This window comes from Balearica regulorum, chromosome 1, assembly GCF_011004875.1.
Source record: "Balearica regulorum gibbericeps isolate bBalReg1 chromosome 1, bBalReg1.pri, whole genome shotgun sequence".
Lineage (NCBI taxonomy): Eukaryota > Metazoa > Chordata > Aves > Gruiformes > Gruidae > Balearica > Balearica regulorum.
Genome location: NC_046184.1, coordinates 2,017,765 through 2,036,543, shown reverse-complemented (window position 1 = coordinate 2,036,543; position 18,779 = coordinate 2,017,765). Strand labels below are relative to the sequence as shown.

Below are 18,779 nucleotides of genomic sequence, written 5' to 3'. Positions count from 1 at the left end.
TCCCCTCCATGACAGTCACTTTCCACAGAGGGAAAGGGCCGAAATGGAGGAAAAGAAATATCTCAGCCGAGTGGGACACGTTTCCAACTGATACCCTCACCTGAGCACGTCTAAACTTTCACCCAGCGTCTTGCTCAAAGCACCACTGAAACTGAAGTGGGACGGGAGGAACCGTGAGGGCTCCTGATCGCTTTTCAAGGCAGTTTTTGGGGTTTGCTAGCCAATGTCTGTCTAGCCAAGACGTCTGCTTTTCTCCAGCACTATCAGAACCAAAGATCCCGCTACAAATGGCGTACACAGGGTTGAGAGATGACGGATCACGGCCCGTGAGATCCCACCCTCCCCTCTTCTTCCTCCGCATGGTTTTGCGATGTTGCACGGGGCCGGTTTGGTTTGGTTTGGTTTGGTTTGGTTCGGTTTGGTTTGGTTTGGTTCGGTCCGTGCCTCAGTTTCCCCCCAGCCGGGGTCCTCCCACCCTGAGGGCCACTAGGGGGCGCTGCGCTCTTTCTGAGGGGGGGGGGCAACAGCCCTACCCGCCCCCACCGCCCCTCTGCCCTCAGAGCCGCGCCCCTCGCTTGCCCCGCCCTCACGTCTCCTAGCAACACGCTCCGCCCACAGGGCTGATTGGCTGCTGCCGTTACCGCCGCCATTTTCAAACCGCCGGTTCGCCGCCGCTGCCGTTGTTGTTACTGCTGCCGCCATTATCCGCCGAGCGGAAGCGGTGCGGTTTGGTCCGGTCCCGTCCCCGCTTTTCCCGGTGCGACGTGTCACCATGGAGGCAGAGCCCGTCTGCCAGAAGCCCCCTCGACGGAGACGGGGCAGGGCCAGTGCCGAGGCCCGCGCCAGCCGCTCGCCTCCGGCGGACAGCACCCCCGGTGTGGCCGCCTCGGCCGCCTCCTGCAGCCGGTAGGAGCCGCGATCCTTCCCCGTCCTCCCGTCAGGGGCTGAAGCCCTGTCAGTGGCCTGAGGTTCCCCATGGGTCGTGCGTGTCCTTCAAAGGGAGGACCTATCGTTTTGCTGTCTTATAAGGGGGATTTTCCCCTCAGCCTGCAGGGGACTCTACGCACCCCTGTCTTGTGAAAGCAACCCCCCGGCAGGCTGTGAGGGACCCCTCGCCCTCCTATCTTACGAGGGAAATTCCCTTCCTCCGGCTGTACCATTCCCCTTCCTATCTCATAAGGGGAGTTCCTCTCCTGCAGGCTGTAGGGGATCCATTGCCCTCCTTCCGTATGAGATGGACGCTTCTTTCCTTCCCCCCCAGGTTGTAGGGGATGCCTCCCTCTGTGCCCTATGGCGGAGGGCACTCCTGACCCACCCCCGGCAGGCTTTGCCTCCCGTCTTATAAGGTGAACGTGTCTGCAATTTCAAGGGATCCCTGAGTAGCCTGTAATTAGACAAGGGGTCCACCAATGCCCCCATCTGATACAGTAAGAGTGGGGAAAGGATGTTCCTCAGGTCATAGCCTGTTTCCTTGTCTGTTCCTGTCCCATAGAGGGGTAACTGCTCCTATCTCCACCCCTGTGTGCCAAACTACCCCTAGGCTTTCGTGCAAAGGCTTTCCTCCTCCCACATCTCTTGTGGGGGTGTCTGGCGGGCTGCCTACAGCCAGCATCAGTTTGGGAGAAGGAGGAGAGGATCTTTGTTGCTTCTCAGGGTGAGAATAATTTGGGGGTGGGGTGTCTCTTATATCCCCTGGGGGGACTGGCTGAGCCTCCAGGATCTCTGCAGACCATAACACAGGATCAATTCCCTCTCCTGGGCATGGGGAGACCTGCCTCAGCTCCAGTGTCAGCCCTGGCTTTTATTCTGATTTTTAAATCCCTGTGCGTGTGCACACCATCTATTAGTGTTACTTTGACATGTTGAACTTAGGAGACTTTCCTAAGACCACCCAGTGAAAGAAACTGTTACTTCTTAAGTTAACCTGAAGATCAGCTATCTGTACTGACCCAAGTAACGATACCTGGATATGTTTATCAGCAGCTGACCCCTGAGCGAGCTATCTCCTGGTAACTGGTATCTAGACAAACCCAGGTTGATCAGGAGAGGCTTGTGTTTTCTGTTGCCCTTGAGGTCAGGAAATGACTTCTCCAAGTGTGCAGGTGATGTAGAAACCACCCATTTCTGACAAATGTGGCTCTAGTTACCTCAGCCCAGTTTCTACCTCCAAATGCTGTATTTGGGCAGAGGTTCACCCACAAGATGGGATCAGGGTCTTGTCCTCACTTCTCTGGTTCTTTGTACTCTTCCTCCAGTTTCATTTGTACCATAGGAATGAGTGAGAGGAAGGTGGCTGGGTTAGTCCCTTGTTTTGAAACCTGGTGAAATTCCCCACAGGCTGGAGTGGATGTTCTTTATTAGGTGACTTAAATCAAAGCAAGGTAAACGTCCGCGAGCTTGGTTTTCATAATGGCTGGTTTTAGTAACCATTGTGTGTTCTGGATGGCAGAACGTTTTAATGAACTTTTAAAAATAAATGTTTTCATGGAACGTGCTGCAATATCATCTTCAAGATCAAATTGTAGCTCCCTAATTACTGCACTTGAAAAGCATAGCATAATTGAAGGCTTCAGTGATTCGATGAGGTGATGAAACACACTGGCTCGGTTTTTGGGATGGTCACGCATTCCTTTGTGAGGCTTGTCTGTGTGGAGAGGCCCAGGGAAATAGTGATAAAACCGGGAAAGGAGCGTATGCAGATAAGACGTGTATGTATTAAACCTTCATCTAGAGACTCACAAGCAAGATGATGCCAGCTCAGCACCTAGATGTGGTCTTGTGATATATGCAGAGCAATTCAAGAAGTCTGTCTTGAGGCTTTTTCACAGAATAATGGAAAACTTTAACTGGAAGGGCCTTCTGGGAGGTCTCCAGTCCAACACCTGCTCAAAGCAAGGCCAACTTCAAATTTAGGTCAGGTTTCTCAGAGCATTGGCCAGGTAAGCGTCAAAAACATCCAAGGATAGATATTTTCTTACCACTCTGGCTCCCCATTCCAGAGTTTGACTACACTTTTTGTGGGGAAAAATATTTTTCCTTCTATCTAATGGGAATTTTCCTTGCTGCAGCTTGTGCATGTTGTCTCTTTCCATTCTGCTGCATGTGCCCAAGAAAGGTTTGTGTCTTCTTTCTACCCCCTCTTTAGATAGTTGTAGACAGCAGTTAGACCCCTCTTTGCCTTCTCTTCCCTCGTTCATCCCATGTTCCAGCCCCATCTTGTTTGCCCTCGGCTGGATGTGCTCCAGTTGTTGATGTTGCTTGTACTGGGAGGCCCAAAACTGGACCCAGTATCCAGATGGGATTTCACAAATACTGACTGGCATCATCTGGCCTGCTTGCTCTGTGTTTGCCACCCTAGTAATGCAGGGCCAACCATCTTGCTGCAAACCACTGATAACAGAATTTAAATTGTTTAATCCCTTCAGCTGTTGGGGACAAACTAGGACAGAGGGATGGGTTGGTTTTGTTTGTTGTTTTAAAAACAACTGGAAGTAGTTAGGTTTTTTTAAAACCATTTTAGCCAAATATGCAAAATTTGTGTCTTATGTCTGAGTGGTCCTGCTGACAGGCTCAATTTCTGAGCTTTAAACCAGTCTAACCTCGCATGGGCCAGTATAGGTTAGTGTGTGATTATTTTTTTTTCCCCCCTTGTTAATGGTGACTGCATCTATCCACCTGTTGTAGGCAGGATCTGTACTTGAGTCTCTGGGCTAGGACAGGCAAGAGCTCCAACTGTTTGCACTGAGTTTGTGGTCTGAACAGCCAGCTGGCTGCACGGGGCTGTTCTTAACGGAAAATCCACGAACTGGAGGTTGAATGCAGCTAGGCCTCCAGGAAAGCCACATGGAGCACTTAAGCAAAGGCTCCTACTCCCTAAGCAAGCACTTTTGCACTGGAACATAAATATATTTAAACATATGCATGATAAATTACCTCACCCCCCCCCGTTAATTTGCATTAACCTTGTGAGTGTGTGTGCACACATATGAGAGAGAGCTGCTGTCTCCAGCCCTGTAATGTGACCCTGGAGGAGGAGTCCTCTGCCCACCAGCCTGATTTTAGTCAAATATCTGTCCAGGCAGAAAGGGAGCTCCAGTTGCAGGCCTGAGGCCTCTGATTGAGAGATTCTATGAATACACTAGATATATTCAGCAATGTTTGAGGACGAGGTAATATCCTTTATTAGATGTGTCCTCTTGCAGACCCTCCCTTGCTTTTGTACCCTTAGGCTCTCATGGCTACAACATTTCTGAGTAGTATCAAATCTGCTGTTTCAGTGAGGGTTTTTTTTTTAAGCATTAGCTTAACTTTTATATCCTATAAAAGTTAAGCAGCATCAAGTTTCACCTCTGTGATGCTAGAGAATTCCTGACGCTTTCAAAAGAGGAGTATGTAGCCAGGGAGGTGTGAAACGATGTGGTTTGGACAGAGTATTTGTAGTCAGCCTCTTGTCTGTGTAATCCCAGAGTTGTGTCTAAAAAGGGAGGAGATGGTTGATAACATGCTAGGGACAGTGACTTCACACTGTTATGAACAGTGAATATTTCCTCCGATAGCTCTGATCTGGGGGCTGTTTTAACATCTTACAGTTCCCATTCATCCCTTTTCCCCCATTTGCAATACCACCGTAGCTCTTGCACAGCAATATGAATCAGGTTTAGGGTATAAACATGAGAGGTAATTGCTCTGTTGAATAGAGGGGGAGGAAGATATAGAGTGTGCTCAAAGATGAGCAGTCCTGAAGAGGGAGAGAGGAATGGGTTTACCAAGAACGCATTCTCTCTCTTGCCAGCTGTTTTTTCACCCAGAATCAGACAGCATTACTAGTTGCTGGATGAGTGTTTCTCTGAACCTTGTGTGTCCCCCCTGCCCCAGCTCTGGCAGCTAGAAGATGACAAAAAAAAAAGGCAGGTAGGCTTCTGGGAATGATAAACGAAACCTTGTTTTGGGGGTTGTTTGCTCTGTAATCTTGTTCCCAACCTGATAGTTTATCTAGTCTCAAGGTGAATCCAGGTGAAGCTGACAGCTCAGGGGCATGTTATCTCTTCAGGCATAATACACATAATAAACCAGTGAGTCCTCTCTTCTGCTCCAGACACGCTATCTAACCTTGACTTGCATCTTGCATACATCTTTTGCCAAGCTGCATGAGCCAGTGTGGAGGCTGGCTCTGGAAGAGCTACCTCCAGCTGGGATGGCCCAGCACCCCACTGGGAAGAGACAGGTACCCTCCAACCCCAGGCAAGCCTGGAGTTTGCAAAATTTTTTTTAATCTTTGTCCAGAATCAACTGTTCTCTCCAATTCTGTAGCTTTACCCGCAGGCAATCATGCAGGATTGGAGTACTGCTGTGCTGAGCTTCTGAGGATAGAGATGGGCTGTCAAGTCGCACATCTAATTAAAGCTCTACCTCATGCTCCCCTTCTTGAGTGTCTGCATCTTTGGTAGCACAGAGCCACAGCTCTTTTCAATCACTGATCCTATGACTTGCCTGCGGTGTTGTGCCTGTTCTGTGATCTGTTGGTACTTGTTCGGCACCTGGGGTCCCAGACCTGGTAAAGACAGTGCAGTTCTGAACGAGACACAGAAATGTGTCACTTTGAGACAAGCTATCTGCAGTGGGAAGGGGAGAGAGTCACAGTTGACTGTACATATTCATGTACCTGTAAATATTTTAATTGTAACCATCACTTCTCAGTAGTTATTCAAATGGGATTAATCCAAATTAACTGGCTGGCTTTGTATGGAAGGATTAAAAGAAACTAGTGTTTTTATGTAGGTTACATTAGGGTGGAAGGTGGAAAAGATGCTCAGTTGTCAAGTTGTGCAAGGGTGGTGTCACGGCAAGCCCCTGAGCAAAAGGTGGTCTGAAGCTGGCTGACTGGTGTTCCCTTGAGAAAGCGAGGACAAACAGCTTCTGTCTGGTGTGATGACCAATGGATGAGGCTGACAAAGGAGCTTGGCAGAGTAGCAGGTGTTGGAGAAGAGCTGAGAGTCTGGTTTTGTGTTTTCTCACAGATGGTGCAACTGTGAACTGCTGCCAAAGGTGGGGTCTGGGTTCCCCAAACCAGCTCCATTCCTGCTGCTTTCCTTGCAGCAGTTCCAGTCACTGTGTGGCTGCAGGGTGAACAGGTAGTTGTTTTCTGTTGAACCTGTACCCCCCTTCAAAAAAAAAATAAATTTTACACTTAATCAGCAGCTGAACCACCTTCTCCTACGGCCATGGGATTGCTGAATTAGACTTGCAGGGATCTGGCTGGGAGGAAGAGAAAAAGATGGCCTTTTTTTGGTGGCAGCCTGCAGTCATGCTGGAGAGGTGTAATGCAAAGCAAGACCTTTCGCTGCAGCCTGTGCAGGAGATTTGTCAAGAGGAGGTTTGTTTCGGTAGCAGAAACAGGAGCAAACCAGCTGGCCGTCCACACAGGAGAGGGATGGGTTTTAAGGAGGCATCTGAAGAGAGTCCTTCCTGAATTACATGCTTACATATTTTAAAGCTTTTAAAATCTTGCCTGATCACCCGCTTGTTCTGCACAATCTGCAGTAAACTCTTCAATTGGCTTTTATTTATTCACTATACACATTTATACTATTTAAAGTCAGTTTGTTGACCAGTGACCTAACACTCTGTTGTGAAGGCCAAGTGGTTTTGATGGTGATGGCTCTCTTTCCTTTCTTCTCCCTAATTATGGCTTTTCTGAAATGAATGTTTGTTTGCTCTTGATCTCTGTTGTGATTAAAGCCTATATTCCATCAGACTTTCTTGGGCCAGTGAAAGAGTAATGAAGAGTGCAAACATACACTTTTCTTTCCTATTATCACATCAAAGTTAGCACAAATGGAAACTTTTACTCCACTGATGAAGGTAGCTATTAAAATGCATCACCTGAACATAATTGGAAGCTACAGTGTAGCTTTCAGAAAATATCTAGAGGCTCTTGTATTACCACTGGTTTTTATTCCAAAAGCAGGCTGTGAGTGTCTGGGTCTGAATGTGTTCAAGGCACGGTAGGTTTATACGCAAGGACTTCAGTCAGTTATCCTTCCAAAGGCCTCAAAGGGGATGGGTAACGCTGCAGTAGCCATAGTATCCTAAATCATGTGTCCATATCTTGGCCTGAAGTTACTGTAAGAGAATGCTGATGCTTTGGCAGTCATTCATAAAAATCAAATAAGGGTTTGGGGTTTTTAAGGGTTAAAACCCCACTTGTGTAGTTTGTTACTTGTGCTTCTCCTCAGCTGTCCTTTGCACAAGAACTCCACAACGTTTCAGCAACTGGGAGAGGATGAAGAACAAAGCATCCCTAAGACTGAGGATTTACACTGAGAGCAGTGATCTTGTGGCACTGTGTTTTCTTCCTCTAGATTGTTTTTCAGTGCAATAGTTAGTACCATTTTAAGGTTGGCTTTACCTTTTGCTACACTGAGCACCAGAGGGTTGATTAAAATCCAGTATGTTGTTCTTGTAGCCAAATGGAATGAAATCCTGACCTTACTGGATACCTGTTAATTACTGGATACCTATTAACAACTGTTGGTGTGGGGGAACAGTCTTGTACCTGGTGGTTTTTCTGTAAGAGACAAAGAAGGTATGAGCATACCTGACTAGTCAGCTGCACAGTTCTGGAAATAGTTTATGGGGTTTTTTTTGTTAGGACGTGCGAAATGTGTTAAAACACGTAGAATTAATAAAACAAGCTGAAGTATAACTTTATGTACTTTTGGTGGCCTCTGAACAAGGATCTCTAGGAAATGCTGGTACTGCCTGTGGGAATGTTCTTCTGTTCCCAGTGCAGCTTGGTGTTTCTCAGAGCCTGGAGATACTGGAAATGAATGAAATTTCTCATAGGGAAGATGAGATGAGGGTTGGGGGAAGAAGGAAAGACCTGTAAAATCATTCAGAACTTGCTTTTTCTAAACCATGGCACTGCTGCTTTTCCAACCTACCTGGCAAGTGCCACCAGCCAGTTATTAAAACCCATTAAAACATTTCAGTGCTCTCAACATCCCTCTATGTGAATGTTGATTGTGGGTAACACCAGTCTCTTAATTACTGTATGCTGATGATAGCCTGCTTGTCATTGTCTTGTAAAACAGAAGTCATGCTACACTTACCAAATAATTATCTTCACTCACAAATTATTATCTTCAATATCCACTTGCTTAAGTCTAGCTATTATGACTCCAATTAATATTTTCAGGGCAAGCTCATCACAGATGCCTTGCAGAATGCTCCCTTCAGATAAGTAACTTGCAGTGGATGAAGATAGGATATTACTGCCAAGCTTAGCCAACTTCAGTCCTGCGAGTCAAAAGATAAGGACAGCATGAGGAAACCTGGAGAGGGATGCCCTTTTTACAAGGGCATGGAGTGACAGGACAAGGGGGAATGCCTTTAAACTAAAAGAGGGTAGATTTAGATTAGATATAAGGAAGAAAATTCTTCCCTGTAAGGGTGGTGAGGCCCTGGCAGAGGTTGCCCAGAGAAGCTGTGGCTGCCCCTGGCTCCCTGGCAGTGTTCAAGGCCAGGTTGGATGGGGCTTTGGGCAACCTGGGCTAGTGGAGGGTGTCCCTGCCCACGGCAGGGGGTTGGAACTAGATGGGCTTTTAAGGTCTGATTCAACCCAAACCATACTATGATCACTCCTGTAAACATGAGCCGTTCAGTGCTTTTGTACCCAGTGAAGTAATCTTTGCATGTGCTGAAGGAATGTTTTTCTACAATAAGGGATGTTCTTAACTCTAGCTGTCTCTTCTGACTGGCCTTGCTTCTGACCAAGGTATCAGGTAAAAGCTGGTATGAGCCCACAGCAATGACATGGTTCGGTGTGATGAGGAAAAGATGTCACATTTCCCCATTTTTTTTTCTTGCGAGTAGCTGCAGTACTACTTAAGGGGGAAAAAAAACCAAAAACCAAATCACTTAAATGCACTTGCAGCAGAGATTGGTCTTGCTCTCCTGGTATCTAAGAGGCAGATTGTTAAAATATTCTTTCCAAAATAACCAATTATGTTAACATCTACGTTTCCTACTTGGATAGGAATAGAGCACAGAGGTGGCGTTTCCTGCAATTGCAAGCAACAGTGCAATAGAGCCTACAAAATGTCTGCTTTGTGCCCCTTCACTGCAGACTACGCATTTCCAGATCCCTTGAGCAAGTTTAACAGCTGCTGGGTATGACCGCTGATCTCCTGGAATCTGCTGTGGAAAGAGAAGAGATAATCAATGGCATTGTTGTTCTCATAGAAAGATTAACATGTGAAGAAGAGCTTTATGAAATGCGCTTTGCTGCTTTTGCAGGGAAAGGCCAAGAAAAAGCTACTAATCCTTACAGTCCTGTTGATCTGGCCAGGGGAGAACTGACTGACTCCAAACGAGGAGAATCATTTTAAGGAAATTATGCAAGTGAGAGACTATCCAGGCATCTACCTCTGTTATCTTAATTTTAGGATGAGACTCTGCATGTCTTGACTATATCCTGTGTGATCAGAGGAAACTGAAATGACATAAAGCTGGTCTTTCTCAAAGGACTGAATCTTGCATCTGTAATGCAAGAGACAACAGGTAAAGGCAGGCAAGGGAGTACAAGAACAGGAGAATTTGAAAGGAATGAAAGAATGACTATGTCAGATACTCTAGAGGGTAGATAGTGTGAGACTACACTGGGAAATACCAGAGTTCATCTAATAAAGAGCAGCAGAAAGTCAGCAGCCTTCCTTCTAAGTAACAGTGGTGGGCACTGGCTTCGAGGATAGAAGTGGATGTCTTATGAGGAGCCTTAAAATTAAGGCAAATACATGTGATGCTATAGAAAAAGATGGATCCTCCAAAGGGGGCTGGAGGGTGCGGACAGGAATAAAGTTAATATGGAGGACTGGGAAATTATTTTTGTAGTGTTTTGCCAAAGAAGCGTGCAGTAGTTTCCCTGACTTTAGCAAGTATAAGGGACAAGTGTTAAATGAGTAATAAACCAAAGAGGCCTAGCTTATCCAGCTAGTGAGTAGAGTTTAGCTGTTGGGAAAGGCTGCATCTATTCCTGTCAAAGACTTTAGTTTTGCCAGAACAAGACAACGTATGCTTACATGTGAGGTCCAAGTCATACCAAAGTTATCTTGCCTCTTGTACTCCACTGCCAGAGAGGCAGCCTGGATGTACCATGTGCACTGCCACCACAGTAGACCTCAAGTCTAACGAGCTTAGATGAGAACAGCCTATGGGTAAAAGAAAAGTTTAAGTAGTGAAGGAGAAAAAGCTTGGGTTTATTTACTTAATCCTCTCCTCAACTCCAGAAATATAACAGACCTTGTACACACATCTCTACTGGATAAAAAGGAGTTGTAAGAACTTGAGCTCTAACTGTCTGGGAATGTGGAGACAGAGCTTCAGAGCAGCATCCTGGTGCTTTGGTGCTTTGCATACTGCCGAGTGGATGTAAAAACAGCACAGACTCAAGGTGTTTCTGTTTCCCTGACTGCTCTAGCTTCATGCAAAAGCCATGAAACTGTTGAACTTGAAATATTCCACCAGCTCCCATTGCCTTTAACCCTCTGAAAGGGTTTAAACTCCCCGTTTTTCTTCCAGAGTGTTTTCAGCAGCTCAGATTGAAAAGAAATGGGAAATTAGTTTCTTGACAAGTTTTTTTTTTCTTGTCTAAATCAAAGAAGAGATGAAAAATGTAAAGACTGCTTAAAAAAAAAAATCTTTTCCTGCCCGTGTGGACCCATAAGGCTTCTGATAATCAAATACCCTGTCATTTATTCACATGCAGGTTTCCAGGTGGTAGCCAGCAAATGTCATGCTCTTCTCAGTGTGCCTGCTTAGAGACATCTCAAAGCACTCTAAGGCTGGCAGTGATTGATACGTAAGGAGGGAACATTACCCCTGGTAAACATAGCTAAGCAAATTACTGAAGGGGTGAGGAAAGCTGACAGCCTCGAAGCCCTTCAGCTTCTCCACGGAGATGGTATTTGACTGAGTTTAATAGAGCGCTGGGCATGTCAAGTAGGGGCAAAATTGTTGTTAACCTGCAGAATTGCCTGTCACATGGATAGGCTTTAATGTGTCATATTCTGCAAAGGAGGGCTGGAAATAATAAAGGGGGAGGAGGAGAAGCTTGTACAGGCTGAAGAAGAGGGGTTCGCGTGTCCAATGGGAAAAGAACAAGACTGTGCTGCTGTTTCACCAACAGAGAACTTGTGGGATGTCTTCAACTTCCACTGTTGGGTCAAGTTTTTCAAATGTCAGAGCTGTGTGCTTTAAGTATTTGCATTGTTCCTATTCCCACTGAGCTAAATGCTCAGTAGTCACATTTGACATCACACCAGATGTCAAGGCTTTCCGTTTCTGCTGTATTGCTTAATTTCTTTTGGTTTCAATTTTCTGGGCAGCTCTTTGTCTTGCCAAAGTTATGCCAAGTAAAACCCAACCCATTAGGATTTAAAAATGTTTCTTTTCTTTCTGGGCTTGATTTTTGGGAACTGTTTACATACAGAAGGATGTGAGCAAATGCCTTAGACCATTTTTCAGAAGTGTCAAAGTAAATGTCCTGCACTGAAGTCGTCATCAGCTCCTGTGACGTTGTAAATCTGCCAAGCTGTCTTCCTCTTCACAGAAACAAGGTTTTGTTAATACAATAGCACAAGCAAAATGCAAAATACTTCTTGGCCTTCCTCATGTATTTAGGAAGGTGATGTTTTGCTTGAATTTAGCTTATTAAAATATTAGGGGTTTTGTTTTACCAATATATTTTTTAAAAGTACTAAAGGTGAACTGTAGGTAAACTTTTATTGTCTGAAAAGAAAGATTTACTCAGTCTTTGCCTGATCTAGCATGTGGGAATATGATAAGATGTTGTCTAGGTTCACATATATTAAAAGTATGGAGAAATGGTTTATAGCATTTTAATGTGTATGTGTAGTTGCTGCAGATAACCCCTGAATCTTTCTGTAGATAATGAACAAGCACTAATTTAAAAACTTATTAACATAATTTTATAAATGAAGGATTCCTAAATAGGGGCTCATCTTTGCTGGAGACTTGGAGAAAGACAGTTGGGGGTAACTGATTTTTAAAATATTTGTTTATCTATTGTGTGAGGTGATAACTGTGGAAGTGGTACTTTTTGGCAGTTGCAGTGGATGTTGCTCTCTGTGGCAGTAAGCAAGCATGGTTTGGGAGCCTATGACTGAAAGTAGTTTAGATCTTACAATTATAAATCTTGAATGGACCTAGAACCACCCAATTTCCTACGGACATTGGTTGGACTGAGAAGGTGTCATTACTATTTGATTTCCTGATTTGCAAATCCTTTCTTGTTGGGCTTTTCAGCAATGCTTTTCTTCACATTACTTCTAAATATTGTCAATGTTTTAGTAGATGAAAATCTGACCTCACTGAAAAGGATGGTGAAATTCCCAGAAAATTCACTGATTTTACCATAGTATTCCAGGATTTTCCCATTACAGCTTTGTGTAATGGATTAATTTCAAGTGCTAGTCAATTTGACAGCTATGGAAACTTCCCATCTTGGCTGACTTCCAAGTATTTTTCTGGATACTGGAAAAACTTCATTCCTACTATTACTTGTTTTGTAGCTCTGCTATCAGTTGGCTAAAGTTACTTGTTGCCCTCTCTTTGTTTTTTTCTATTTCTCCCCTTCCTTTCCTGTCAGATCTGCCTGTATATTTTACACTTTCATTTCTGCCTCAGCTTTAATTCTGCTCTGAAGAAACAGCAGGAAACATGGGGTTTCTGGTGAGTGTCAAGCCACTGCAGCAATGAAACTTAAAGGAAAGTTTTGAAATGTCTGAGAAAGGAAAGCAGTGATAAGGCAGCCCAAACAACAGTACGTGGAAGGAAGAACTCTTCCCAGAAAGGAATGTGATGGTGAGAGACGAACAAACACCGGGAAGCGATGGAGTGAGAGAAACAAAATGATTATCTGGAAGTTTCACTGAGAAATAATTTATATAAGTAGGGAGGAAACAGCTGGTGATGATCCTGAGGCTGCTGAGGTAAAGCACTTAACGAGGATGGAAAAGCCTTTTCCCACAGTGTAAATCAGTTGAAGGTTAGTCAGTGCTTAAGCTCTATATGGACAATTCCCAGGGAAGCTAATGGAATTTGAATACTTGTATTCCTTTTATACTGGCAATGTTTGGCTGCTTTTTGAGAGTTAAGATGTAAACATTCAGAATACAGTGAATTCTTATTTAAATTTCAAAATTCTGCACACAAGTAATGAATATTCATGTTTGCATTGGAGCTGTTCTTGAAGATAGTCTCTTGCATAATGTGGGTTTGTATTTAGTGTGGGTGTCCATAACAGTGAAGCTGGTACCCTGATGCCTTTTGCTGCTGTAATTGAAGGATCTTATAAAAAAGAGATGTAAGTGAATGCAGGAATTACTTCATCTACTCCAGATTAGGAAAATTCATCCACTGGATCCTGAAAAAGACTCTAGGTAGATCATTGAATTTGGCTTGGAAAAGAGTAATATCACTTAAGCTCTTTCTGAAGTGAGTTTTTTCTTGCAAGAGCAGGTCCTGTGGTGAGTTAGCTAATGTGCCATCTTCCACAGCTTCTCACAGTGACTGGGATGGATATCGCTGAGGGATTTCTGCTTCACGTTTTGTGGGGGAAAGATACTTCATGCAGTGGAGTGCCTTGGAGAACGTGGCCTTTGGTAAATGTGGCAGGAGCATGTCCTCCTCAGCGGACAACCGCTGTTTTACTTTGTGCATGTCTTCATTTACAGCCACGCATGGGCAGTGTCCCGTTTGAGCGTGAATTTGTCACCTGACAAGCCCTGAACACAAAGGCTGCAGGCATGAGCTTAGGAATTGGATTCATCTTCAAAACTAAACCATGTCACGTTATTAGCATACCCAGTGAGCTGGAGAAAATGGCAGGTGAAGGTTTGTGACTTGCTTCCAAATAGGATTTTAAACGGTCATTAAGTTTGTCCTCTGAGCTGCACATCTTCCTCACTTCCTAGCTCTTATACTCTCCAGGGCAAACTTCAGCTGTCCCTGGAAAGCAGCTGCAGTTTCATGTAGTATTCACATACCTAAATACATACCTTGTTCTTTTAACTGTTTAAAATTTTCAGCTTCATTGTTTCAGTTGGGGTTCCTCTTCCCTTTGCTGTGAGAAATGTAAATAATTCTTTAGTTTCTCTGCACCCAAAATTACAGGTTACCAGCAAATCTTTTTAACTCTGCAGTGCCATAGACTTGGTGGTCCCACAGTTACCACATCCTGGTGAGAGGGGAAGTACCTTATTAAATGTGCTGACATAATTGTAAGCAATTATCTGACCAAACCTTCAACTTTACCTGCAAATGGACAGGAAGACAGGCTTGATCACAGGCCTTGACTTCCTGGTGCCTTGCCCTCCTCAGGCAATTTTATTTAGGGTTACTTTGAAGTCTTCCCAGAAATTAAAGTGAGGACAGAGGCCCTCCCAGTAGTCTTAACAGAAAGGAAAAAGGCACAGTTTATTTCTGACCTGTCAGATGTTTGGATGGGTCCCAGGTGAACAAGGCAATTGCTTTGTTCCTTAAGCAGGACCCCATGCTTGTCAACAATTTCTCAAAAAGAAACATTTAGATCTCTGAAAAGGGATGCAAAGCATATCTGTGCAGCCACGGTCTTACAGGCTCTGTGCTGCGAGCATTATCCCTGCTCCATTTTGATGGTTTACTGTTCACCTTTATTCTTGATCTTTATTTTGGTGAAGCCAAAGAAAATGCAGACTTCAACAACAAAAAAGGCATAAAGCCAATAATGTAGTTAGAATTGCAAATCCAGGTGGGCCCCACCTTATGTGGAGGAGTAGTAACAACCTTGGCTAAAGTTTCCTGCGTGTTTTAGCAAGCAGTCCCAAGGACAGACAATAATGCAGCCTGGTTTCCTATGGAGCTGGCTTGTGCTTGGATTCTCTGGTATCTTTTTTCTCCCCACCTCCGCGATTGAGGTGTAACAGTTCATTCATGATGTGCAAAGTTGAGACAGAGAGATTAAAAAAAAGTAAGTCACAGGGATATTAAGTCCTTGGGTCTGGGGAACTGGGGGTAAGGTCTACTAGGAAAGGCATAAATGGGCTTACCTGCTGTTGGGGGCCTGGGCCCTCCTGGGCTGTGATCCCGGAGGTGGCTGAGCATGATTTGCATCCCGCTGATGCTGCTGTACAAAATACTTTGCTCTTCCTACAGCATAAGGGGCAGCCAGGCAGCAGGAGCTGCCACAGGGGAGCTCTCAGGAAGGCAGAGACCTTCCAGAGCTGTTTGGAAAAGGTTCAGGCTTCTCCTGTTTCTTCTCTTTTTCTCATGTCTTTCTGGAGTGCTGTTACTGCCAGGAGCTTTCTTCTCGCTGTGTCCTCCTGCGCTGGAGTGCACGCAGGGAACTCCAGAGCATGAAATAAGGGACTCCAGAGCCACTGCTGGCTCTGGCAGAGTTTTCCAATTTCTTTTTCAGTCCCTTCGGGAACTGCCAAGCCCGCAATGAAATCCTTTCCCTCTAGATGTCACCACTGGATTGGGAAACAGATCTTTTCCTCCTTTCACTCCAGCTTTGAGCTTATTTACAATAAATTGACTGGTTAGGCTACATTTAGGATTAATTTCATTTTACTGAATCAAATGGTTAGTGCTTCCCCACCCAGGATGAAAGCAAATAATTTCTTGATTACTGACTTTTTTCCTTTCCTGCACTGAATTAATATTCTTCTTTGACATACTGTCTGCTGACCATGGCCTTTTCTTAAACCATTTAAACTCAGGCAGCTCCAAGGTGACTTGAGGAGAGAAAAACGAGCAGGGAACCAGAGCACGTGAACATGTCCTGGGCGCCCTGGGCTCTCGGCACGTGGGTGGGCTGGAGGAGGAACGCAGCAGGGCTGGGAGTGTTCATTACCTGTGTCTTCACTTAAAAGCTCTCCTGCGAAGTTATCTGGGTGGTTCCAGGTTCATTTCTGAGAACCCAGAATATGTTAGTCTTTGCCATCAGAGAGACCACAAAAGCTTATTGCATAAAGTTACAATTAAGCTGATTTCCCTCCCACACACCTGTAAAGGTCTTAAGACTTTGTTTGTAACTGCTTCCATATCTTGCTTAGTGAGAAGAGTCACTTACAGCACTTGGCTTAGTTTAAAGCTCTAGATGCACAGTTTTCCAGTGAGACTAAGTGATTTAATTCCCGTGGGTTGCTTTTTTTTAATGCCACTTGTGTTCATGAGTCCCTTAAACTGCTTGGAAAATATCACCCAGAGCACTACAAAGTGTTAACTAATTAGTGGCCTGTACTGAAAGTCCTTCACGAATTACATTACCATCAGTTTCATGGGACTTTGCACTTCGTACAGTGATCTTTCAAAACAACGGGCCTGAGCAGCTGACTTTTTACAACACTTTTACAGAGGGGTCAGCTTCGAACTCAGCATTTAAGGATAGATGAGGTCGATGCAGAAGCGCTGACTATCAGCAAAATGTTAACCACAACACAGCCGGGCCTCTGGCTCGCCTGCCTAGAAGGCTGCCAGCTGCTGTTGGTGTCATGTCCCCTTCCCTAAGGTGGTTTATATCAGCAAAATGAGTTGGTGTTTTAACTTGTGCTGTATCAACAGTTGGGAAAGATGATGCTCTCTGTAATAGGTGAAGTGTTGAGATAAATGCTGTTGTCAATCCAATAGTCCTTATCATTGTATCAAGCTGTGTTTTTCTGAACCAGGATTACATATGTAACGTTTTGTGTTGCTGCTTGTTATTTAAGCTGACTAATGTATCTCCCACTTGGTTTTTAACATTCATTTTGATTTGTTAGTGATTATGTCTTTGTTTCGAGCCTACTACGCTTTGTAGTTGCATGTACTGGGGCTGTTGCAATACTAATTCATACACGTAAGGGGGCAGATTTGAGATTGTTCTGAAACAGAAATTGATTTTCTTTGTGTAAAGAATTGCTTTGGGATAATCTTTAGAAGAGACAGAGTAATGTTTGTACTAACTGTCCAAGAATGTTCTCTTGAACATGAATAACCACTGGTTGAGCTGAATGAGTTTTAATAATGGGTTTCCTGTGGACATGTCTAGTAGACTTTCTCTTCTCTAAAGACTGCACATTCTTTTTAGAGAGGTGATATTTTCCCCTTGCACTGAGATTTATTTTGTGTGGGGGTGGTTTGTTTGTTGTAATAGCTGGAAATGGCTATAATGCTTTAATAAAACTTCATTATTACTGTTTAAAACTTGAAAACAGACTTCAGGTGTATTTATACTTCTCCTGTGGAAAGAGATTAGAGGCTCGTGTCTGAACTCTCCTCCCTTTCTCATCATGCTAGCTCAAATGTCTTTCTTGGCCCGCGAGCAGCCGCCTTTCCCTGCCAGCCTCCATAAAATTATCCCTGGAGGCAGCAGTTCCTTGTCTACTGCAGTAACTACATTTTCCCTGATTTCTTAATCCTTCATATGTATTGTTTTGTCTGAGTTTCAAGCTCTTCCTCTCCTTGCAGGCCTTTCTCTACTCTGTTCCTTATCTGCTACTGCCTCTAAAACCTCTATGGTCAGATAGCCAAATAACATCTGAGACAGTCATCCCCATAAAGAGAATTTAGCTTCTAGCCTGAGGTCTAACCTGATCTCTGCCACCATCCATGTGCAAACTGAGCTAAAATGGCCAGATTAGAAGAATGGAAAGTATCTCAAACTGAAAATTGTCATCTAGGATATGAACCAAGTAATTTGACAGCCGATACTCCTAATGCTTTCCTACCAGCAGGAGAGAGCAGAGGGTCTCAGCAGGAAGCATCATGAGATAGTCCTAAACACATACAGATGGGCATGGAGGACCAAGAAACATTGTTGTTTTACATTGAGGTTCTGTGACTGCAAGCTTAGGTCAGACACAGGTACCAACCATTTGGACCAGCTTCAGTTGGGACCTACTACTGAAGCTCTTGTGGAAAGAGCAAAGCTGAAATGCTGCATGAAAAGGGAACCCGTCAAGGAGTCTGAAGCCTCCAAACTCACGGGGGAAAGGAGGTAGTTCAAGATTAAAACAGTGTGAAGAAAGGTAGTCACAGTGCAATGAAACAGTTATCTTGCCCGAGCACAGAAGGTGCACTAGTTAGTGCCTTAAATGAATTGAATAAAACAGTGCAAACCCTGTTTGAGAAAATGAGTTCTCCTGGGGTGATTACTGGCCTGTGTCAACTTAGCACAGGTCGATTTGTTACTGGCTTGCAGAGCTGCCTTGGGATATCAGCACTAAATGTGTTTACTTATTTTTACATTTAGTAAGAAAAGAATGAAAGGGACTATGCGTTCAAAAAGTAAAAGCATTAAACAATCTCTTCTGTAAGAGCAAAGTACACCTTCAAGTCCTTGTAATGTTTAAATATTTAAAATATGAAGTCACTCAGTGCTGCCTTACCACCCACCTACTAAGGCCTGTTTCTCTTCCGATCTTACCCTTAAATTGTATAGACATTACATTATACAGCTCCACCCTGCAGCCATTTCCTGCCTAGCTCCTTAGTCCTTGGTATTTTCTGATTATTTTTTTTCTCTTGTCTCCTTTTCTGTTTTTCCTATGACTCCATTTTTTTTATCCATGGTTCCTAGACTGCTTCTGCTGGCTTACTCTGCCCAAATCCAACCCTGCCCCTGTTTCTTTTTTCCTGTGTGGGATAAGTGCTAATCTCCTTCAGCCTGCAAAGCAATGCAGGGCATCTTTTTATAGCCCTGCCAAAGATGAGAAGGAGGTGAACTTTCTTAAGAACAT

The 18,779-nt window shown here is 44.3% G+C and overlaps 1 protein-coding gene across 1 annotated transcript in view; it reads left to right on the top strand.

The window, feature by feature from the left end:
* Positions 1–752: 752 nt before the first annotated feature.
* The window catches only part of NET1 (neuroepithelial cell transforming 1), a 58,234-nt gene continuing 40,207 nt past the window's right edge, over positions 753–18,779 (top strand). Inside the window, exon 1 of the mRNA XM_075755486.1 lies at positions 753–906. Coding sequence (XP_075611601.1) covers positions 773–906 — 134 coding nt within the window. The 5' untranslated portion in view covers positions 753–772. The remainder of the gene's footprint in view (positions 907–18,779) is intronic.